General features: G+C 37.7%; 1 protein-coding gene across 2 annotated transcripts in view; it reads left to right on the plus strand.

The window, feature by feature from the left end:
• Positions 1–25,021, plus strand: part of ARHGAP15 (Rho GTPase activating protein 15) — a 648,004-nt gene that overhangs the window by 63,513 nt on the left and 559,470 nt on the right. For both annotated transcript variants that reach the window (XM_008143494.3, XM_054722880.1), the window contains exon 3: positions 13,597–13,665. In XM_008143494.3, coding sequence (XP_008141716.1) covers positions 13,597–13,665 — 69 coding nt within the window. The remainder of the gene's footprint in view (positions 1–13,596; positions 13,666–25,021) is intronic.

A 25,021-nucleotide genomic window follows, 5' to 3' on the forward strand; every position in this document is an offset into this window, starting at 1 on the left:
GCCTCTTCCACTTAATGTCCAGAAAGATAAATATCTAGTTAAATAATAGTATCAGTGCTTTTTCTCCCCTGCACTGTGGTACTAAATGCAAACATAAGCATTTTATTCCTTAACTATTTATTTGGAAAGTTGCATTTGTATGTGTGAAATGCCTTCACAGAGCAAAAGAAAGAGAGGACAGAGGAAATAGAAGAGGGGTCACAGTCCCACTTCCTCCTTGCTTTCTCCTTTGACTCTCTTTCACTGCCCATAGTGTACTAGGCAGTGAGTCCTCAATCCAACACCCTAAGAAGATAAAAGGACTGACACGGATCCTTTAGGAGGGATCCTGATAGGGTTCAGGATTTAGGACTTCTTTTGATAATAATAATAGTTAGCATTTATTGAGTACTTATTACATACCAGGTGCTCTTGAAAGCCCTTTAGAAGTATTATTTAATCATTCCATAACTCTATGAGCTATAAGCTATTATATTCTCTACTAACTGCCCTCTCCTGAAGGGTTGATCACCTCCAACTGCCCTTCCTTGCAGGCTTGGTCCCTCTCAACTTCCCTCCCTTGCAGGCCTGGTCCTTCTCAACTGCCCTCCCTTTCAGGCCAGGTGCCTCCCAACTGCCCTTTTCTGCTGGCCATCTTGTGGTGGCCATCTTGTGTCCACATGGGGGCAGGATCTTTGACCACATGGGGGCAGCTATATTGTGTGTTGCAGTGATGATCAATCTGCATAGTAGTCTTTTATTAGATAGGATAGAGGCCTGGTACAGGGGTGGGGGCCAGCTGGTTTGCCCTGAAGGGTGTCCCTGATCAGGGTGGGGTACCCTTGGAGTGTGGGGCGGCCTGAGTGAGGGGCCTGTGGTGGTTTGCAGGCCGGCCACACCCCCTGGCAACGCAAGCGGAGGCCCTGGTATCTGAAATTTATTTTCCTTCTACAATTGAAACTTTGTAGCCTGGAGCAGAGCCAAGCCTGGGGCTCCCTCTGAGGCCTGAAGCCATTTGTGTTGGGGTTATATCTGAGGATACTGAGACACAAAGAGATTAAATAACTTGCCCTAAATCACACAAAATTAATGGTGAATGCAGGGCTTAAATCCATTAGTTGTTACCATTGTGATTTTTTTTAAAACAATTATTCTCTGCTGAACAGACTTATAATCCTTTTTGTAGTCAACTCGTATTCAAGGATCTGATAGGTAAGTGGGAATTTTTCATATTGTAAATTGACTGCCAAGAGTCCTGGTTGAGCATTTATCCAATTAGGTGTGAAAATTGCCTGCTCCCTTTCATGTTTTCTCAAGACTATTTGATAAACATTTTATTTTTTTATTCATATGTTACCATTAATGTTTAATCAATGCTTATTCTCTATCAAAGTTATTCACGAAGTTAAGACATTAGTCATTTTGATTAAAAATAACATTCCTCAGGCTTCTCCATATGTCTATCAATCTCATTTCCTAGAGGAACCACATTCAACATCCTTATTTTGTTGTTGTTGTTGTTGTCTCTTTTTTGTATTAACTTCATATTTTTCAGTACTAATCATATACTGATTCATCCTGATTTATATATTTTAGATATTTGTATCGACTTTCTGTTATGATAGTTTAATATTTGCACTCGTACTCCATACCTTCCTGTTTTCCTTCAATTTTCCATTATTGTTCTATCACATTTTATTTCAATCACTACTTGACATTATTGAGATTTTCTAAATATTTCTAGTTGAGCCAAAAATTATTATATATACTAATAAAAGGGTAATATGCTAATTAGACTGGGAGACCTTCCAGGAGACCTTCCAGACGTCCTTCCAGACAAAGCCATGGTGGCAGGGCTGAGGCAGAGGTGGTTACGGGCGATCAGGCCAGGAGGGGAGGAGAGTTGGGGGCAAGCAGGCTGGCAGGGTTGGGGGGGCAATTGGGGGCAAGCAGGCTGGCAGGGGGGCAGTTGGGGGTGATCAGGCCAGCAAGTGGGGGGGCAGATGGGGGCTAGCAGGCTGGAAGGCAGAGTGGTTAGGGGTGATCAGGCAGTCAGGCAGGTGAGCGGTTAGGAGCCAGCGGTCCTGGATTGCGAGAGGGATGTCCAACTGCCTGTCAGACATCCCCCAAGGGGTCCCAGATTGGAGAGGGTGCAGGCCGGGCTGAGAGACAACCCCCCCCCCCCGGGCACGAATTTTGTGCACCAGGCCACTAGTATAATCATAATCCTATTGCATTCAACTTTCTTTCATGTAGTTAATGATTGACTTAGTTTAATTTACTTATATTTTGTCATACCTAGAGCTAATTTTTCAAAGATGTCAGAAAATCTGTCAAACTCCTATCAATCTTTCCCTTATTTCTTCTTTTCTATGATTCATCCCTGTATTTTTTACTATATCCTAACATATTTATTATTGTTATCCTCCAAAACTTATGTTGATTTAACAAATATATTTCTTTATATTATTAATTTTCAAATGCCTCTCTTTATTATTGTTCCTATTTTTATGAATTCTATATATTTTCTTATCTCTTTATAATATTTCCAATAACATTTTTTAAGTTTCTTATTTCTGCTTTTGGGTGTTCCTTTTTATGTTTACTTGTTTTGATAGTTCTCCTTCATTTTGTGACTTTCTCCAACTATATTAGCTTTATTTTAGCAGAGGTTATTTTATTTAGCAGTTAGGACAGTGCAGTATAAATATTGATGCTCAATAAATATGTGCAATATAGTGTGGGAACACAGGTCCTCAGATGCCAGGCATTAGACGGACAAGACAGGAGAAGTCATAGGCATATAGGAGAGTCTTTATTGTAGACCAAGTAGCCATTGCTAACAAGGAGCTCTCATACAAAACCATTCTTCAAAGTAGCCTTACAAAGTAGCTGGACAAAATAGCCTCACGAAGCAGCCCCGCCAATACGGCAGCCATTGCAGACACAGTAGCCCCACAAAGCAGCTGTACACCGGCTGGTCAGCAACACATCTTTATACCAATTTAAACAAAAGAGGCTTCTTGCCAAAGAGTGACATCATTATTTGAGTTATAGAAAGGTATGCCTGCACAGTGCATACAGTAAGATTGCTGTGTCCTTGCTTTTGCACCTGCGTATCGCAGATTGGCCTTGAACATCCAGCATACTCTGGACAGGGCCCCCATACTCAAATTAGCCTTGAGCATCTGGCATACTCTGATCAGAGTAGTAATTATAATTTATAATATATAAGATATTAATTATATAGTATTATATAGGTATTACATAATATGTTTTGTATTATAAATTAACTGTACCTATGTTATATATTTTATAATATTCTATCATATATTAATTAATTCCTAGTAACCTATGCCTGCACATTCATATTTTAAAAGAAGGTACTGAAATACTATCTGTGTGTTTGGAGTTGGGTTACTGTGCTATGTATTGACTAGTTTCTCTGTAGAACATGTAAAACCAACATGTAGAATGACTGAGAATGGGTGCTAAGGTTCTCATTGCTTAGTAGGTATACATTAATCCCCTAGTTCAGTGGTCGGCAAACCGCGGCTCGTGAACCATATGCGGCTCGCGAGCCGTGGTTTGCCGCTCTGTGACTAATGAGTTTGCCGACCACTGCCCTAGTTCATAGGCTTACACTTCTCTTTTCCATTCACAATGCCAGATGGCCTTGAATCAAGACTCTAGAGGCTACCTGGCTTAATATCTGTCTTGTATAGGTCTGGGAGAAGTCCCTGGCAATATGTGATGAATGAGTGTGCTTGGGTGTCCAGCTTTCCTGAATGATGCTGTTATAGGCAGTCTTAACCTTGTCTTTCATGGTACCTGATGCTACCAAGTGATGAGCTTTTGGTCTGTGAAGAGGGGGGACTTAATAGCTTACTTTGTCATTAAGGTTCCATTTTCCATTGCTGAAAACTGAGGTTGTAGCTTCTTTTGTTTTATAAAGTAATGACAATGCTTTCATACACTTTTTATCCTCCAAAAATATTTTGAGATTTATCATCCACTTTTGCTCACATTATCAGTCTCTCTATATATACACACAGTACTTTTTTATTCTTTTATTCTGATTTTGGTAGAAAGAGGAGCTTAAGGTGTGGTCAGTCCTCAACTTTCAACTAGACACCCTGGCATCTTTTCCTCAACTAGTATAATATCCAGGACAGGTGGCTATTTTCCAACATCTGGATTCACCAAATAAAAATATATAGCACTATTTTTGAGTAAATATGTGGCAAATTATACATACTGTTAGTCTCTTCATCTGTCTGATTTCCAAACATTGCTATCATTATTTTATCTTAGATTTATAAAGATTCTTTATCTGAGATATGATGAAAATAGAAAGTAAGCACTTCAGTATAAAATTGAGTAAAGGTGTGATAAACATTATTCCATGTTTTGACCTGAAAACTGTGTGATATCATGGTCAGGTAACAAGCATTTGTTGAATATCCACTAGTAAGTTCCACATTTAAAAGCTTTGTTATCAGAATGCCTGGGTTTTCAATCAGATTAATCTGGATAAACCAAACTGCCTCTGATCCTTACTAACTTTGTGATCTTTTCCTTACTTGCCTTAGATTTATCATCTATGCAATGAGTGCAATCATCATAACTACTTCATAGCATGGATATTGCACAGTATGTGTTAAACACAACTGGCTGTAGTACCAAATTATCTGTGTTTGAATCCTGCATCTGCTATTTAATAGTTGATCTCAGGCAAGCTCACCTTCTTTCAAAATTAGATTTAGTTCTCTGAGCTGGTGAGATAATGGGATTTAGATTTAAAGGATGAGACTTTCTTTGAATTGCTGTAATTATATGAGATACTCTTTGATATCTTGGGAGGGGGTGACTTTTTACTTGTGGGAGGGACATGATTAAGGGCCAGATGGGGGCCAAATCTAAGATGAATCCAAGATTTCCACCTCCTGTTGTTCATGCCCAATATAACTTTATATCCTTGAGTCTTTAAAAGTTTTTCTAATAAAATGTTTCAAAGTATCCTAGAAGGAAATGATTAGAGTTCCTTAATGTAAAATAAGACATCATTTTAAAGGAGTTTCTAGGGGCATGAAGGAATACTTTATAAGCATATTATCTTAGTGTCAATTATCCTTTTACTAGAATATATTTACTCATTTACTAATAGGGCGAATAGAAAATTGGTATAAAGGAGATTATAATACTGAGAATTTACCATGTGGATGAAGCTGTATAGTTATTAATTTCATTATTTATAATGTAATTCATAGTTTACAGTTGACATAGAAACAACAAGAGGTTAAATAATTTGTGCAAAGGTTAAGTCATAATAGAACATAAAACTATTAAAAAATAACAAACTACATAATTGTATAGTACCATTAAAAAGCAGAATTACATCTATATCTATATTTATATCTCTACCTACATATATCTATATATGTGTTTTATTTATTTTTATATCTAGAAGAGAAAACATAAACCCCAAACATCTTATATACTACATAGATCATGGAACTATTATCTAGCTAGTATCAGTTATTTCAATGGTTGACTGATGGGGAGGGGGGGTGAGAGGAAATCATTTTGAAAATTTAACCTTATTTCAGTAAGGTTAGAAGACAGATATTCTGTCGGATATTATGAGAGTTCATCTGAAAAAGAATGCTGACTTGGTCCATGTTTTAAAAAGAATGATGGATGCATTTCTAACAAGATATCTTAGAGCAAGACATTATAGGCTATTGAAGGTCTTGGTGAATTCAATGAAATAATAGGTCACATGTATAAAGAGATGCTATATAAAGTTTGAAATGACCAGTCCTATAATATGTGTTCTATACTATGTTAAGTTCTTTGGATTTTAAGATTAGTAAAACATGATCCTTAACCTCAAGACAAGGCATCTGCTTTTCTTCATTTACCTTAAGTTAGTTGCATGTGACTTTTGCTGTTATAACCTGAAGGTGTGGTAAGTCATGAAGAAAATTATTTTTTCTGAGAACTCTAAGTGTTATAGTATAGAATCAGATTGAGGAGTTTTGGGTGATTATACCCATTCCTTGTCTATATTCATAAAAAATGGGTGAAAAACTCCCCAGATAATTCAAAATATAGTTTTACAAAATATAGTATTTGTTCATACTATACCAACTAACCTCTTCTTTGACTAGTTCTCTTTTAAGTGTACATCTATGCAGGTGGTGCTAACTTGAAGGTCAATCAGGAAAACAGGGTGAGGGATCCGTCTTTTATGAAAATGTGCTGTCTTTGAGAACTATTTTTGATAGGAAAAAGATGGCAGATTTTCTCTTATAAACCGTATGTTCTTGCATTTCTGATATCTGGAATCAGTAGCTTGCCAGAAACATTTCCAATCAAAAGCCAGAATAACCCATGAAGTCTGTTCTGATTACTGAAGATGTTGAACTAGTCCTAACTTCAAACAGTAGATATTTCCACACTTTAGTGGTATATGACAGCTCTATTCATTCCACAATGTCAAATTCTTTGGTTTTGGCCATTGGGTATTTATGCGTTTCTGGCTAGGGAAGCAGAGAAGCCTAATTTGATTCTGGAGCCAAAAGTTTTCAGGCCCTGTTCCTTTGGAACTTGGACTGCAGGATTTTGGCACTGTATAAAGACTAGGACAGAGCAAGTAGTCACACATAACTAACTGACTCAACAGAGCATATTCAGGGAGAAAGATCATGCCTACACATTGGATAACCATTCTCCAAGGCAGACTGACAACACCCTGAATTCAATCACCCTTGAATAAACACACAAGGAAAGCATGGCTTTAACATACCTCCTGGCACTGCTCTCCAGTGCTGTCTGATTGGTTTGAGTTCCATAGGCCAGGCTGCAGATACAGCCATTACTGTTGTTCTTACTTATGTCTGTCTGCTGTCTGCTAACAAGCATTCATATGCTTTGGATCATTAAAGTCACAACCTCCTATGCCAGTCTATTCCTCTCCATGGGTTCGCTGTAGATTGGAATGATAGAGGCTATTTCTGTTGCTTTTTCTTTCTATTAGGACCTCCAGTCAGGGTTATTTCTGAGGTCTGAATGTTATAGCTTGCACCCTTGCCCCTATTGAGCATATAAATTGTCTTCCCATTAAGCTGGTTCTTTTTGCCTAATTTATTTCTATTGCTGCTGCTTTTGCCTTTTCAATGCAAGGCAAGTAAGTGATTTGTGCTGGAGCTGCAACAGACAAAAAGTGCTGTAACTTAAGCTGTTTCCTGGTGTCATCGCTATCTGTGAGAGGTCTGCTGTACTTACACCCATGCTAAATTTCTTCTGACAGACTCCAGGTGGTGGGGATTTTCACAATCCAACCCATTTTGGTGTTAGAACTTGTCATTTGGAGCTCTGTGGATTCATCCCTTTCATCTCACTGTTGATAGCAGGCTGGGTACATTTGTATATCTACGTGTATGAGGCCACATGTGTCCACAGGTATAATCAAAGGTGGAGAAATACAACTTTCTCTTTTAGAGAAAGCACAGAGGACAGATATTGGAGCGAGAAAGAGAGCAAGAGAGAGAGAGAGAGAGAGAGAGAGAGAGAGAGAAAACTGTCACTTGTAGTATTATGCAGGCTGCCCATCTAAACCCATCATTGCCTGGCATCTACACACTAAGGGCAAGGATCCAGCCAACTTGTGAGTGGGCACCATGCCATCTGAGCAGATGGGCATAGAAGTCGGCAGCCAGTAGACCATGTATGTGCATCAACGGTGGGTGTTGAGGGCACGATTCCCAGAGGAAAATGTCCTAACAGCTGTCTGGCCTGAGCCAACATACTAGTACTTACGACCAAGGAAAAGTGCCATCCTTCAATCCTGCTGAGTTGGATTAACCTTCAGAACTAAATCTGCTTTTTCAGCAGCAGAAGGTGAGTTTGGGGGTCTGTGAAAAACTCAAAGAATAACTGAGAAAGGAAACATAAATGATACAATTATTAGATATTCACTAAAGATGCTGAGAGACTTTCCATGTATATTTTAAATATTTGACCAAAAGTCTGTTAATTGTTGAAAAAATGCCATAGTTATTAAAAGCATTGCCTCTCACACTGCTTTTAGAATTGACCTTTCCACACAGACAGAGCATTTTCAATGAATCAAATAGTACATTTCCATCTTTGCATTAAAAAATAATGATGTATGAGGAAAGGTATCAAAAGACTATAAAAATCTGATTGTGAATAAATATCTTTATCAAACTTTACATATTATGGATGAAGTTGTTGTATAATGGATTATAGCTTTCCAAAGAAGAGAAAATTTTCTTCAGCGATTGGACATACACCTGAAAATATAACAAGGAAACTTGAAATTTCAACTTAAGCTCTTCTGGGAAATGGAAGAGACTTTATATTTGAGACTGAAAATAAAGCCTGATTCTAATTTGTTGAGACTTTCCAGATAGTTGAACTTCATGAAATTAGATATAGAGTTCTGACCAACATAGCCAAATGATGAATTGACAATGATTTATTTCATTTGGCTAAAAATAGGCAGACCATTTTAATAATTTAAACCTTCAATAATTATTTATTTATTTTATATTTTGTTTTGTTCTGTGGTGCTTGTGCTTTTTTTATAATAGCTTCTTGGTATCATTTTCTGTTGTCTTAAATCTTTTATTTAAAAGATAACATATGACTTTCAGTTGTGGAGGCAATGTCAGTTTGGCACGTGTTATATTTTTTATTATCAAGTCTCTAAACTATTTTTTTTTGTAATATCACCAGAGGAAATATCTCTGTTGTAAAGCATAAAAGAGATGAATACACTATTTCAACTGAGAATTTTAGTAACTTTTGCTATAGATCTAACAAATTACATGCTATCTTAGGTATAATACCATGGATAACATAATAAGTAGAATAAAATGTTTATGGGTCTATGTTGGCCTTGAGTTTATTATTATATCAGTTTACAAATATATAACTAAATATAAATTAACCTACAGAGAAAGAAGAAAATAAATTTAAAAATTAAGACAACATATAATTGTACTTCATATAAATTCCACATAAATAACACCTTTCAGTCTGAGAAGACTGTCTTAGAAAGAAATATTCCACTGAAAACATGGGAGAGAGAGTGGGGGATGGGGGGGAGAACTAAAGGAAATAGTATTTAGCAATAAATAAGGAAGTATGCATAGTACATAATTAATTTTTCTTTAAAGAGGAAGTTATGTGGCAGTTTAATTTTCTTCTTAGATGAACACAGTGGTTGGGACTAAATAAAGCAAGGGAAAAGTATCAAGGAGTTAAAATCATTCCAGTCAGTGTTTCCCTTTGTCTATCTGAAAGATGGGAAAATGTGGTTAAAGCTGAATTTAACTCAACTAGATTTCCCAAGGATTGAAAGGCTGGTGAACACTACAGGTGACTCAGACACTGACCAAAGAGTATTCAACAAACTAAAAAAAAATGTCAATAAACTTTAATATGTCCCCCAGAAGGATTCCAAATATTTTCCTTTCATTTTCTGCAGGGGATAAAAGAACTAAGAGAGAGTGTCAGATTTCTGATTGACAACATACAACTGAAAGAGGTTTATGGAAAAGCCAAAAAATAATAAAGAGGGACATTTGCATTGGATGCCCACTATGGCAATTGGATGATATTGTGGGCAGAGGGAGGAGTAGAATATAAATCTTAAACACTATATGTGTGGTACATTAATATGGAACAAAACAGAAGAATTTGGATTTTTATGATTTATATCTTTTTCTCCATTAGGACTATGAAAGATACATTTAGATAGTGGTAGAGTAATTGTGAGATATGGATGACTTTACAGTGTCCACAAACAGATAAGACAGAGATGAAAAACATGATATAAGATAATGTCCTCATATCTTAATTTTTTCTCTCAACAGCAGTACCGCTCACATAAACACGATTTTTAAAATATAGCCAGCACTTAAGGTTTATGATTATTATTTCTAAACAACTAAATTTTTATGAATACAAAAATTTTGGCCATGTTTCCACATAAAACAAACAAAAACTTCACTGACCTCTCTTAATTTCTGATTGTGATAGCTTTAAGAAATATAATTTTGCAAAAACAAATGAAGATCTGAACATAAGAATTGGGATACAATGAAAGAGAGAGAGAGAGAGGGGGGGAGAGGGGAGAGAAAGAGAGAGAGAGAGATTGAGAAACTTTTGAGAACCATAAAGATAAAACTAAACTTAACCACAAATTTATTTCTGTTTTTTATCTAAGTATCCAGGGAGGTTGGTAATGGGAAGTATGCCTCAGAAAATGTATGTGTCTGTGAAAATGTTGGAACAAACTAATGCTTTTATTCAAGTGATTTTATTTCAATTTTAAGCCACAAGATAAAAACTTTCATCAAAAATGGTAATCTATTTAAACAGAGCTATGTGGAATGTTTCATGTTTATATATAACTTTCACAGTAGACCCTCCTACACCAGAAAAATAAAATGCCCAAATTATGTTATTTTTACAGTTTTTAATATATCAAGTACTATTTCCACCCATCAGTTTTATTTCCTTTAAATAGATAAAAATGAAAAAGGAATGGAAGAAAAAATGAAGATACTTTGAAAAAGTGACTTTTTAATTCTTTTTTTGAAAGGAAAGATATCTGAAAAACTTAATTATGCATATTATGATAAGAGCAAAAAGGAACTTAAAGGAAAATATGCATTGAACACTCTGAGTACTCCATTTTTCTACTTTGCTTTGCACAATTACAAAGCTAAAGTACTTGGGAAAGAGCAAGAAAGTAGAAGGAGGAAGAGTAGTGGGTGATAATAAAGCTGGAAAAACTCATAGATTTGATCTAAAAGTGTTGCAGTGATATGTTAATCTGATATTGGGTTCAAAAAACCCAAATCAGCCCTAGCTGGTTTGGCTCAGTGGATAGAGTGTTGGCCTATGGACTGAAGGGTCCTGGATTAGATTTTGGTCAAGGGCACTTTGCCCTGGTTGTGGGCTCGATCCCCAGGGAGTCCGGAGCAGGAGACAGCCGAGTGGTGATTCTCTCTCATTATTGATGTTTCTCTCTCTCTCTCCCTCTTCCTTCCTATCTGAAATCAATAAAAATATATTTTAAAAAATAAGTAAAATAAATATATTTTTAAAAAGCTAAATCAGAAGACATTTGTATTTAATGTTTTCCCCCAATGACAGCTACAAATCATTTTTATTTACTGGACGCAATAAATCAATAGGAAGATAGCATCATTAAAAAGAAAAAGAAGATGAGGTCTGACATTTTTTTTTTTTTACCTGAAAAGGAAGGGTTGTCATCACCTCAAGTACTTATTATGGAAATTCATTTACTGAAGATGCAGAACACTGTTATAGAAAAGCAGTTTAAGACATAACCATGTCACCTCTAAAGAGAGAAACTTTAAATTATTAAGGCTTCTTTTTGCTAAAGTACTGGAAACTCTCAAATAGGAACTTGGAAATTATGTTGAAACCAACATTTTATAATTTGAGTATAAGAATTAGGAAAAAAATAGGCTGTGAACACAAAAATGTGGTAGATATACGTACATGTCTACTTATGTTTAGAGGAAGGATCTGTATACTATTTCAGAACATTTGGAAACAAAAAAGAAAACAGACACAAAAACCATATTGTCAGGCTTCCTCAGAAGAAATGCTTCTGGAATTCAAGGAGAAAATAATGTATTTAAATAAAGTTATATCAAGCTACTACTAATATTATTACTGTTATTCAAGTTTTCCAAATTCAGGGATTAATTAACGATTCCTGCAAAAGTGAAAAGCACCTAAGATCACACAATGGATCCCACTTCTGCCCGCATTCTGAAACTTATCCAGAAGAAATTTGCAGAACAAAATATAGGTTTTTGATATAAGATACATTTAGAAATTATGAAATTCTGGAGAAAAACTTAGGACCATCCAAAATAAAGTACTCTCTTTGCAATACTACTAGTAGAGATGTTTTATAATTTTAACAAAGGAAGTACATTTTGAGCAGCTACTATTAAAAATGACCAGCAAATGAGTGTACTATACATGAGGTAGTGACTTGCTAAATTGAATGGTTTATAAGGACATCTAATGTCTTAAGTGGGAATGTTTCTCAAGAATGTGCCACATAATGATTTGCAAAATTACCAGATAGCAGTAATAAATTATTTATAAATAATTATATAAATTCTATAATATTTTCATACATATACATATATTCTTTGATTCAGACTTCAATCAAAACTTGGTTGACCTCAAGTTTCTTTATAATTATTTCAATTAAGTATATCATCATATACAGACAGCTCTCTTAAAACGTCCTAATTTTCCTGATATCCATGCAAGACAACTGAACAATTTGAATCCAGAATTTCCTAAATCATAAGTCTCAGTCAGCATAATCTGATTTGGGATAATAACATATTTCTGTGCCCAATGCTTAACTGAGAAGAGCAGTAAAGTAAAAGACAGGTGATGAAATTTCTTCCGCGCTCCCCTCCCCCCCATCTTCATAACCTAGTTGAACATGATAGATTGGCTAGCTTATTGATTTAGGAATTATCAGCAATATTACTTCCCCTAAAGGAATATTAAGATGATTTATAACAGATTTGAAACCTGATTTCTAGCTTCCTGTGTAACTATGTACAAATTTATAAGTTTGACACTCTTTAAATTCCTATCTCAGAAATATCTATTTATGCACACAGGGATTTCTACTTTGTAGTTCCCTAAGCATTTAATGCCTTTCTTTATACATATACATTTATATTGTTGGAGAAATAATAAATTGCAATCAAATATTGCACCCTATTGAGGCCTTAGATCTGTGTTAAAATATTACCCAGATTTATCACTAGCTGTGGTTTCTTTTTTTTAGAGTTACTTAAAACCATCTGTGTCTGTGTTTCTAACACTTAATGAAAAGTGGGTAATATAACTGACCTCTTAAGGTTTGGATGAGAATTATATATATTAAAAATGCAAAACACTTAGAATAGTGCCTGGAAAATAATAAGTACTCAAGAAATGATAGCAGACAATATTATCGTATCATTTATCAATTTGAATTTTGTTTATACCATGGAACTAATGGTTTCCTTCAAGGGTGAAATGTGTGTGCTGAATAACTGGTTATTTCTGGTTTCAATTTCTTTGCATTAAAATTTGTTTACCAAACTTCAGTCATGCACTTATTATGTTTGTGGTTTTTTTCCATATTTCATATACTTAAATAACTATTTCAGTGAAAAATATTTTATAATTAATAAATGTCATTATTTTTTCTCCTAAACCTCAAGACATAGAGGTCTTCTTAGGTTCAAAATGAAGAACATAGACCCCACAACTTGTAGGAAGTTACATGGTAGAAAAAGAATGTGGAATATGAGATATTACAGCCAACCATCTTTGATTACACATTTTATTCAAATTAGTCAGTCTCAAAAGATTTACTTCCTATTTTATATTTAATTTATTCACCTTGTTGAATGAATCTGAATATGGTTATTTTCATGTACACCCACTAATTTATATTGTTTGAAATAATTTGTAGCTTTTTAAAAGAAAAAAATAATAGCATCAATGTCAATACTTTTGCAGATACCCCGACACAGAAGGAATCATTCACAGCATGTCTTGAAAGATGTTATTCCTCCATTGGAACAATTGGTAAGTGATCCCTTCACTCCAAGACTGTATTCTTTAGCTATTGCTACAAAGTGAATTACCCTAATACTCAGCAACTTAAAACAGCACACATTATTACCTCATGTTTTTGTGAGTCAGGATCCTAGCAGAGTCCCCCAACTCAGTATATCTCAAAAGGTTACAATCAGAGTTTGAGCCAGAATTGGGATCGCATCTGAAGGCTTGACTCATGTACAGTTCCTTCAGGGCTGTTGGTCAGAGACACTCTCAGTTACCTGTCACATGTGCTTCTTCAGCAGGACAGCTTGCTTTTTCAAAGCACACAGCTAGCTGAGCAGGCAAGAGAGTTGACTAACAAGAGAGAAGTCAAAATCTCTTATAATCTAATGGTGGAAATTAAATCCTATCAACTTTGCCACATTCTTTTGGTCAGAAGCAATTTATTAAATGGAGTCTACACTCAAGAGGAAGGAATTATATAAGGTTGTGAATTATAGGAATCAAAGATATTGGGAGCCTCTGGCACATTTTAACAGTTTTTTAAAGAAAAATTCATCTCTTACTATTAGATTCTATGTCTACCAGACTAGGTTTTTGTTTTTCACTTTTATTTATTGTCCATACTAGTAGCCCGGTGCACGAAATTCGTGCATGGGGGTGGGGGTTGTTCCTCAGCCCGGACTGTACCCTCTCCAATCTGGGACCACTTGAAGGATGTCCTATTGCCGGTTTATAGGGATCCAGCCTAAACTGGCAGTCGGACATCCCTCTCACAATTTGGGACTGCTGGCTCCTAACTGCTCACCTGCCTGCCTGCCTGTCTGATTGCCCTTAACTCCTCTGCCTGCCAGCCTGCTCACCCCCAAATGCCCCCACCCCCGCCAGCCTGCTCACCCCCAACTGCCCCCCGTGCCAGTGTGCTCGCCCCCAACTGCCCCCCTGCTGGCCTGCTCACTCCAAACTTTCCCCCTGCTATCCTGATCACCTCCAACTGACCCCCACTGATGGCCTGCTCACCCCCAACAGGACCCCTGCTGGTCTGCTTACCCCGAACGGCCCTGCCCCCACCAGCCTGATCATCCACAACTGCCATCCCGTCCTGGCCTGATCACCCACAACTGCTCTCCCCTCTTGGCCTCTAACCGCCTCTACCTCAGCCCCGCCACCATGGTTTTGTCCAGAAGAACGTCCGGAAGGTCTTAGAAGGTCTCCCAGTCTAATTAGCATATTACCCTTTTATTAGTATAGATAGAGGCCTGGTGCATGGGTGGAGGCCAGCTGGTTTGCCCTGAAGGGTGTCCCGGATCAGGCTAGGGGTCCCTGCTGGGGTGCCTGGCCAGCCTGGGTGAGGGGCTGAGGGCTGTTTTCAAGCTGGCCACACCCCCTTCAGGGTGGGGGTTCCCACTGGGGTGCCTGGCCAGCCTGGGTGAGGGGCTGATGGCTGTTTGCAGGCTGGCCACGCCCCCGGCGACCCAAGCTCCCAGCCCCTCCTTTTTTTCTTTATTTTTTTTTTTTCCAGTGCCTCCTTGAGTGGAGGCCAGGGCTGGCTGGAAGCAGGTATCTGGGATTTATTTATCTTCTATAATTAAAACTTTGTAGCCTTGAGTGGAGGCCAGGGCCAGCCAGGGCGGGTGGGAAGCTCGGCTTCCTCCATTGCCAGGGGTAACCCAAGCTTCCTGCTCGCTCCTGGCTGCCGCCATCTTTGTTGGGGTTAATTTGCATATGATCTCTGATTGGCTGGTGGGCATAGTGGAGGTACGGTCAATTTGCATGTTTCCCTTTTATTACATAAGGTGACTAGAAAAGTGCACAAAACATTAAAAACAATGAATGAAATATTAGAGATATTTAAAAATATATGTCCAACATTTCTGATATATTCTGATGCTTTTTCTTTTAATGGCCTCATTTTTGATAAATACAATGCCCTTTTTCTTCGTGCTCATACTTCTTGCTGTGTTTCACATTGGTCAACATGTTACCAATCCATTGGCTCACAGGATGCTCCACAGTGATGATTTTATTCCTATTTATCTCCTGCTATTCCATTACTGTTAACTTTGGGATTTCTCATTTTTAACACTAAAAATACGTATTTTCTTGTTTCAGTCATCTTGTTTTCTTTTGCTTTGCATGTTCTAGATCTCTTGACTTCACTGTAGCTAATGCCTCCATTACTCTCCTCTGGTTTAGAATAAAAATTCCTTTCAAGAATTGTCTACCTTTACTCTTGTTAATTTAACCCTTCTCTTTATCTCTTGAATAAGGAGACCAGATTTTAACATTGGTAAAGTGGGACACCATTGACTGGGGGAGGGGGGGGTGTCTTTTTTAAAAAAATATATTTTATTGATTTTTTACAGAGAGGAAGAGAGAGGGATAGAAAGTTAGAAACATCGATGAGAGAGAAACATCGATCAGCTGCCTCTTGCACACCTCCTACTGGGGATGTGCCCGCAACCAAGGTACATGCCCTTGACCGGAATCGAACCTGGGACCCTTTAGTCCACAGGCCAACGCTCTATCCACTGAGCCAAACCAGTTTCGGCCTGGGGCTAGTGGGGGGATGTTTCTTGATTAAAAATTTGGTCTATATTTTAATCGCTTTTGGTTTTTTTAATAAAAGGAAATTCACTTCTTAGATCATCGTTGAATTTGCATCCTCTTTTCTTACTCATTATGTTAAAAATCTAAAAAAAAATAATTTAAAATTATATTATAAATTATTATATACATATTGCTTAAAAACACAGTAAGTAGGTACATAATTACATGAACATATTTTATTGTTAGTTTATAAATTAAATTAATTTGATTGTTATAAACTAACTATATTTTAAAAATGATTTTAATCCCATATTTCTTTCTAAATAATAACAATACTAACTTGTATTATTTTTCCTCTGAATTTGCCGTAACGTAAGTCATGTCACTTTCAAGGCCGGCGCTAGACTTTTTGCCGCCACTATAAAATATAAATAATACGAGTACTGTCTGCTAAATTCAAGAACATTTATGTATTTATGAAATAAATAAATAAATTACTTACCTAATTATCTGAATAGCTGATTTGTAATGACATCACTTGTTTAACTAGCTTACTAGCACGCAGTACAATGTGTACCATCTGAGAGACAGTTACAAAATGTTTTCGTCATTGCCAATCCCCAAAAATGCCATTGTTCATTAAGTCCAAACAATGGTGGTCGAATTCTAACAACTGATCAACAATGCGAACTTTGATAAGCAGTTCTCGATAATCAGTTCTCAACAATTATTTGTTATTATTAAAGTTTAACATTATAAAATTAACAGAAATAATATAAAACTCATATCCTGGCTAAATAGCCACATGGCCACCGAAAACCGTATGTTCCCTTCCCGTTCTCCCACTGTTCCCTAGCTTGTCGTGCATTCTTTCCAAAAATCGGGACTTTTTTTAAAACGCCGCGGGACGCGGGACAAATTGTTAAAAATCGGGACAGTCCCGCCAAAAGCAGGACGTCTGGTCACCTTACTCTTGAACCAACTCCATTTAGGCTTTTATCCCAACCACTCACTCTCTATCAAGGTCATTAGTTGCTTTCATATTGCTTAAATTCATCCCTAAAGTTTCAAGTTTTCTCCTACCTGAATATTAAACCAAATTGATAACTCTCTTTTTTGGAGGCAATATTTCCTTCACTTGGCTGGTAAATTGCTTTCCAGTACTGTATATTGTGACATTTTCACTTATATGTCTAACATACATCTCAAATTGAACATATCCTAAACTGATTCTGATTTTCTCCTACACCTAATTTTCTCCATTTTATAATGTGCTAATATTATTTTCCAGATGCGTCAGTCAAAACTCATAAAGTCATCTTCGACTTCTTTGTTTCTCTTACAGGATAAACTTAAACATCAAATAATCCTGTTAGCTCTATCTTTAAAATCAGTCCAGAATCAGTTCACTTCTCATCACTTTTATGCTATCATCTCACACCTGGTTTATTATAATAACCTCATAACTGATGTGCCCACTTTAATCCTTGCTCTCTGCTTTTTATTTTCAACACAACAGCCAAAGTGACCTTATTAAGATATAAGTTACATTATGTCACTCCTTGTCTCAAATTCCTCTCTGGCTTCCGAAAACTCCTAGGGTAAAAGCTGAACAACATTTAGTGGTTCATCTGATCCTAGTGGTCCCAACTAGCCAGTTGGCCTCATCATTTTCTTCTTTCTCTCAGCTCATTCTGCTCCAGCCAAACTGACCACCTTACTTCTTCCACAGGGCCATTAAAACTGTTTTATCCTTTGCCTGGTACAAAATAATTCATTTTATGCCTAGAAATTTGTAAGGCTTATTACTTCATTTGCTTTGTATCTCTATTCAAACATTACCTTTAACTTATTTATTTAAGTTCTCTATTTTTTAAAGTATTACATAAGTCTCCTTTTTCCCCCATTGACCTCTCCCTGGCCGCTCCCACCCCCCAGCACATACCCTTACCCCCCTACTGACTGTGTCCATTGGTTATGCTTATATGCATGCATATAAGTCCTTTGGTTGATCTCTTATCCCTCTCCCCTGATCTTCCCTCTTAGGTTGGATGGTCTGTTCGATGCTTCTATGTCTCTGGTTCTATTTTTGCTCATCAGTTTATGTACATTATATTCCACAAATGAGTGAGATCATGTGATATTTAACTTTCTCTGACTGGCTTATTTTGCTTAGCATAATGCTCTCCAGGTCCATCCATGCTTTTGCAAATGGTAAGTTCTACTTTTTAAGGTAGGTCTTTCCTAATCTCTCTTAAAAACAAGCAAACAATCCCTTCCCACCATTTCCATTCACAATCCTTTTCTCTGACCCTAATTTAATGTTCCCCATAGAACTTACAAACATGTAGCATGCTATATTTTTTTATTTGTTTGTTATCTCATCAGAATATTCTGTGAGAGCAACGGTACTGTCTCCTATACTCATAACTCTGTTTCCATTATTATAACAATTGCTATAACATGGAAAGAACTCAGTAAACATATGTTAAATGAGTATACAAATGAGACAGTTAATGGCTTTGGTTTTTACTTCCAGGCCTATATAATACACAGGTCTATCCTTGTATACATTCTCTTCATTATCTCATCCTATATCTTGAAGTCCTAATTAATCATTTGTTCTGGTATGTCTCTGTGTCATCTCATAAGTGAAATCTCCGAAGCTGATTCCCCTTTGCACTGAGCTCATCTGCATGAGTAGTAAACATTTATCTAGGCTTAGAACACATTTTCTTTGGCTCCTTTATTTTCTCTATGACCCTTCAGCATTTTCTGAAGCAGTTTCTTCACAATGGATGTGGTGCCCACATTTTTCTTAATGTGTACAGGCAAACCCTTGCCCAGACCTCCCAATGCCTCTGATCTCAATCCCTCTACTGTCCCCTGTACTCAGTGCTACACGAGATCATTGCCCTCCCACACCAACCTTCTTTAAACAGTACCTTTATTATTTCATTCTTCTTGTCAAAACATTCAATAGCTTCCTATTTTCTATAACACTAAGCCTATAGACCTCTCTCATGGTCCCTGATTTACCTTATTTATTATCTACTCCCAAATACATACCCTCAGGCCAGCAATAGTAACATGATTAAGACATGGCTCTTACTCTGAAGGAGCTTAAATTTTCTGTAACAATTATCATTTCTTCATCCCAGCACTCTTTTGTTGTCCACTCTTATTTCATGGGTAATAGGCTTGTTCCATGGCTAGACTATAAATGCTTTGAAGTTAGGGGTCATGACTTGTATTTTCTTTCTTATATAATACTTCACCTTATATTGCTTTCAGCACTAGTTTTTGTTTTAAAAAGACATGCTTGTCAATTGATTTAATATTAAGATATTAGAGATTTATTAAATATTTTTGATTTCAGATATTAATGAATATATGACTGCTTTTTATAATGAAAGCCATTTTTTCAATGTAATTACATGTAACAGTGTCTTATTTTATAATTAATTACTCAGATATCAACTAGGATAACATCCTCCCCCCCCCACTGACCCTCTCTACCTCACACCTACCCCACAACTCTTATTTATGAATTATTCCATCATGATGGACAATGCCAAAATAGCCACCAATTCCCCCCAAACAGCAAATTCTGATTACTTTTTAACTACTACAATTTACACCAAGACTTGAATTATCCCAGAACCTATAAAGTCTTCTTACATCTGACTAATCTAACTTATATATGTCTATGTATATTTGACCTAGAACTACATATTTTTCCCACAAATCTGGCATCTTCCTTACCTTTAGCCCTACAATTCTGCTTTCCCTCATGCATCAGTGTTGCTTCCGAAGTCATGCACGGGTTTTGGCAGTAGTTTGCCTTGGCAGTAACTAGCAGAATGAGCTACCACAGATGAGATACTATACATTAAAACAGTTTATAAAATAATAAAATTTTTTAAGTTGGTGTTATTATTCATTGTTTTCATGATGTAGATTTTTGAGATTATTTATGTCCAACATTTGGTGCTATATAAATCTTACTCTTTTCATCTCTTATATTGAGAACATTGCTGAACATTTCCCAGGGATCACGAGAGGCTTTGGCTTTAAGCATAACTGGCACAATCATCCCATTAGATCCATCCCCTTTGGAGGAAAATGATTTATTTTACAAAAGTGGCATCTGCCATCATGGGGGCTCTAAAAGATGCTATCATCCTTTGATGACCATGCTTTACCTCCGAATGTTTTCTTTAATAAAGTAGATTGTGATCAATGTGGTTAAACAGAAGCATAATGTGTTTCTTTCAAATATTGACAAAAGAATAAATTCTTAATTAGAATCTCATGGTGGAAACTACCCTGTTCACTGAGAGGTGACATCATTTCTGCCGTCTGGTATTCAAATCCATGTGCCACCAATGCAAGAGCCCTAAATTCTTTTCTGAGAATCTATGTGGATACTTAGCAGGCGCTATAATGCATTAACAATTTTAAACATGAAACATAAACTGTACCAATATGTTTTTATTGCCTGATCTTGTATACTTTATATTATAACTGTTCATGAGATCTAATTATTTTCACGGCACTCTCCTTTTTCCCTCCGTAAAGAAATGTTCAAGAAAAATAACTCTGTTTAGAACATGTTAAATCTTTATCATCTTTATTTTTTATCCAGAGTATAAGACATGTCTATGGATAACCCTGCAGGAGTCAAAAGCCTGTGGCAGGTTTCAGAGAATCATCTGCTCCCTCCTGAGCTAGGAGGATTTGGAGGACAGAGCTCTGGAAGTTGCCATGCCTTGGGGGCAAAGCAGGTTTTTGTAGATAAACCTTAAGTCACAGATTCTACCTTTTGGAGCCAGATATCATTTTGTAGATTAATTAATACTTGTGAGGACTTTGAGGATGAAAGGCATTGTGAGCACACAGTGTTTTCCTATTTTAAAACAAAAGACAGCCACTTTGGGGGAATGATTCTATTGACTAAACCGAAGGAAAAAATCCACAAGCACTTTAGTCTTTCAAAATTCTACTTTGGCAAGATAAAATTAGGTTTTCTGAAATAACATGCTCCCAGATCCTTAAGCTGGTCGTATGTTAATAAAAATTATATAATTTAATTACTAATAGAAACCATCTCCATTGTTTCATGCACCCTTTCTTGTCTCAAGTAGGAGTGTGTTTATAAATTCTGATACTTGTTGAGGCCATTCCTGTGCTAGTTTTGGGGTATGCATAATATGCTAAATACTCATGTTCTTTTCTTGAGGGACTTTCAAACTATGAGTAAAGAGAAGTGTTCAGTAAGTAAGGGAATAAATCATTTCATAAATGCATATTACAAAACCTGCTTTAACAGCAGAAAAACAAGTTTCTATGTGAGAGGGAGAGCCTACCTTGGATTGAGTAGTCATAAAAGCACTCTTTGAAAGGGACATTTAAATTAATATATGCAGTTTTGAGATTGTCAAGCAAAGAACTGGAAGAAGAATGATTCAAACAGAAGGAACAGCAAGGGCAAAGGTCTAGAGGACAGAACAAATTGTTACATTTGAAAAAGTACAAGAATCACACACTGGCTAAAATAGAGAAATAAGTTAGGGGATGTGAGCAGAGGGGGCTGATTCTCAGATCATGAAGGCCTGGAACTGATGGTAAGGAGTTTAGAAACCATTAAAACACAAAAAGAGGTTCCAATAATTTCTCTCATCCAGACACACATTTTAGGTTCATTTATCTCTAGAGTAGAGAAAAAGAACACACACAACAATAAAACAACAAAAATGCTAATAACATGGAGTAACCCTGTCTTCCCTACTGCCTAGACTGAAATCTATATATATAAAAGCCTAAGCGACCTGTCGACCGTTCGACCGGTTGCTATGATGCGCACTGACCACCAGGGGGCAGGCTCTTAACACAGGAACTTCCCCCTGGTGGTCAGTGCACTCCCACAGTGGGAGCGCTTCTCAGCTGACCAACAGGCACCAGACGCTGGGCTCACTGCTGGCAAGCGCAGCTGCAGCAGCATGAGCCTCTCCTGCCTCCACAGCAGTGCTACTGAGTAGCGGCGGCAGGCATAGCAAGGGATGTTGGACTGCCAGTTTCGGCCTGATCCCCCCAGGCCAGGCTCTCCAACATCCTCCAAGGGGGTCCCAGATTGCGAGAGGGCACAGGCCAGGCTGAGGGACCCCACCAGTGCATGAATCCGGCACCAGGCCTCTAGTTAATTTATAACAAAAAATGAATTATGCTAATAACTGGCCTAGACAGTACAGAGAAGGCCATTCTCACTGAACTCCAATAGCAGGCAAAGAAAGAATAATATAGTTATATAAAGGACACAAAGAAATAGAATTCAGGACAGAAAAGAGAAACTGAAGAGGAGGAAGGAGAGGTGAGATACAGGAAACGTCTTCAGAAGACTGAAGAAAGTTTTTGAGATACAAAGAGGTGCCTTCATGAGCCCGTTTCACAAACAGAACCTGGAGTTTTGGTGTGACCAAACAAAACACACTGGTTACAAGATGAAAGTCTTAGGAAAAAGGCTATGGGGGTTTTTAGACATCAAATACTAGCTTTTTCAAAATGACATTTTGGTGATTTAGGGGTAAATAAATCAGGACATGTGGGTAAAATTTCCTTTGAAATACACAGGGGTTTAAAATCATGGGGAAAAATATTTGGCAAAACATAATCTGTGCTTTGCCAAACCCAACATTTGAAAAATGGTTCAAGACATTCAGCAGAACCCCAAAGCCCAACATGCTCTCTCATTCTCAGTGAGAGAAAGAAAGGGAGAATATCCATGAAATATTGAGCAACATGTATATAGATGGTTATAAATAGGTTTCAGTGAGCAAACTCTGCCTAACTCTAAGGCCTAAAGTTGCTCCTTCCCTGGCTCCACTCATGCATGACCCAGAATCATTTTCCTTTGCTGTTCTTATATTCTCCTTTTTGTGTAATCAGTGTATCCAGCTTGAATTTTGGCTTACCACTTTTTGAAAGTATGTGCAGAGTAAATTACATATTTACATTAGGGAAAAAACATTGTATTTCATGTCTCTAAAAACATCATATTTCAAGCTATGTGTAAGATATTTCTATAAGCATTTAATTCTTTATAAAATTAGTACTTTATATGACTTACAGATAAGCTGGATTTTTAAGATGATTTGTCCCCTCACTTTCATTTCTGTTCCTAATGAATTGCATCCACAGCAAGTCCACATATAAGGTCAACAGATCTGATATAGCAAAAAAGAGACAGTATAAAAATAATTGGAGACCGAGAAGAAAAATGTAAACAGTGAGCTCCAAGGAGAGAAGTGGTGCATCCTAAAGACATTGGTATGAGAAGGAAAGCCAATGGAGTTATGTAGGATGAATAGGTTCCAGAGGTCTAATATACAGCATGGTGATTACTGTTAATAAGATTGTATTATATACTAGACATGTGCTAAGAGATTAGATCTAAGGTGCTCTTACCACACACAAAAAAAGAAAAGATAAGAAAGGTAACTATGTGACGAGATGAATGTGTTTTCGACTGTAGTAATCATTTCACTATGTATATGTATATCAAAACTCTATATTGTACAACTTCAGTATAATTTTTATTTTAAAAATAGAAAAAATGAAAAATAAATTAAAAATTAAGGCAATGGAGAGAAGACAGGCAGAAATACCTATTTCTGTGGGTAATGGAGAAGTAAGAAGAATTTAAGAGGAAAAGCAAAGTATAACTTAGGAGTTAAATGATATAACCAGGTGTATCCCCATTCTGAATTTTATAATAGAAACTAGAGGCTTGGTGCAAGGATTCGTGCACCAGTGGGGTCCCTCGGCCTGGCCTGTACCCTCTCGCAATCCAGGACCCCTTGGAGGATGTCGGAGAGCTAGTTTCAGCTCGATCCCTGCAGGCCAGGCCGACGGACTCCACTGGTGCACGAATCTGGCACCGGGCCTTTAGTATGCATATAAGATCTTGGGTTAATCTCTTCCGGCCCTCTCCTCTCCCCATTTTACTCTGAGATTCATCAGTCTATTCCATGTTTCATGCCTGTGGATTCCACTCCTGCATTGAGCATCTGCCCCCTAGTGGTCAGTGCGCATCATAGCTACTGGCCGGCCAGTCAGCAGGTCACTTAGGCTTTTATAAATATCCTAGAGGCATGGTGCATGAAATTTGTGCACTGGAGGATTCCCTCAGCCCAGCCTGCACCCTCTCCAATCCAGGACCCCTCAGGGGATGTCCGACTGCCGGTTTAGGCCCGATCCCACAGGATCGGGCCTAAACCGGCAGTCGGACATCCCTCTCACAATTGGGGACCACTGACTCCTAACTAATCACCTGCCTGTCTGCCTGATCACCCCCAACTGCCCCCCCCCATGTCCTGGTCACACCCACTGCTCCCCCGTCAGCCTGGTAGCCCCCAACTGCCCCCCCCACCACTGGCCTGGTTGCCCTAACCCCCCCACCAGCCTGGTCACCCCTCACTGCCCCCCTCTGCCAGCCTGGTCACCCCTAACTGCCCCCTCTGCTGGCCTGGTTGCCCCACACAGCCTGCTGTTCAGTCGTTTGGTCACCCCTCACTGCCACCCCTGCCAGCCTGGTTGCCCCACACAGCCTGTTGTTCAGTCATTTGGTCATCCTTCACTAACCCCCCTGCCGACCTGGTCACCCCATGCAGCCTGCTGCTCAGTCATTTGGTCGTCCCTCACTAACCCCCCTGTCGGCCTGTCGCCCCACACAGCCTGTTTGGTCGTCCGTTCAGTTGTTTCGGTTTTGACGGTTGCTTAGGCTTTTATATATATAGATAGATTAGCAAATCAAACAAGATTAACAGAAAAG

This window comes from Eptesicus fuscus, chromosome 11, assembly GCF_027574615.1.
Source record: "Eptesicus fuscus isolate TK198812 chromosome 11, DD_ASM_mEF_20220401, whole genome shotgun sequence".
Lineage (NCBI taxonomy): Eukaryota > Metazoa > Chordata > Mammalia > Chiroptera > Vespertilionidae > Eptesicus > Eptesicus fuscus.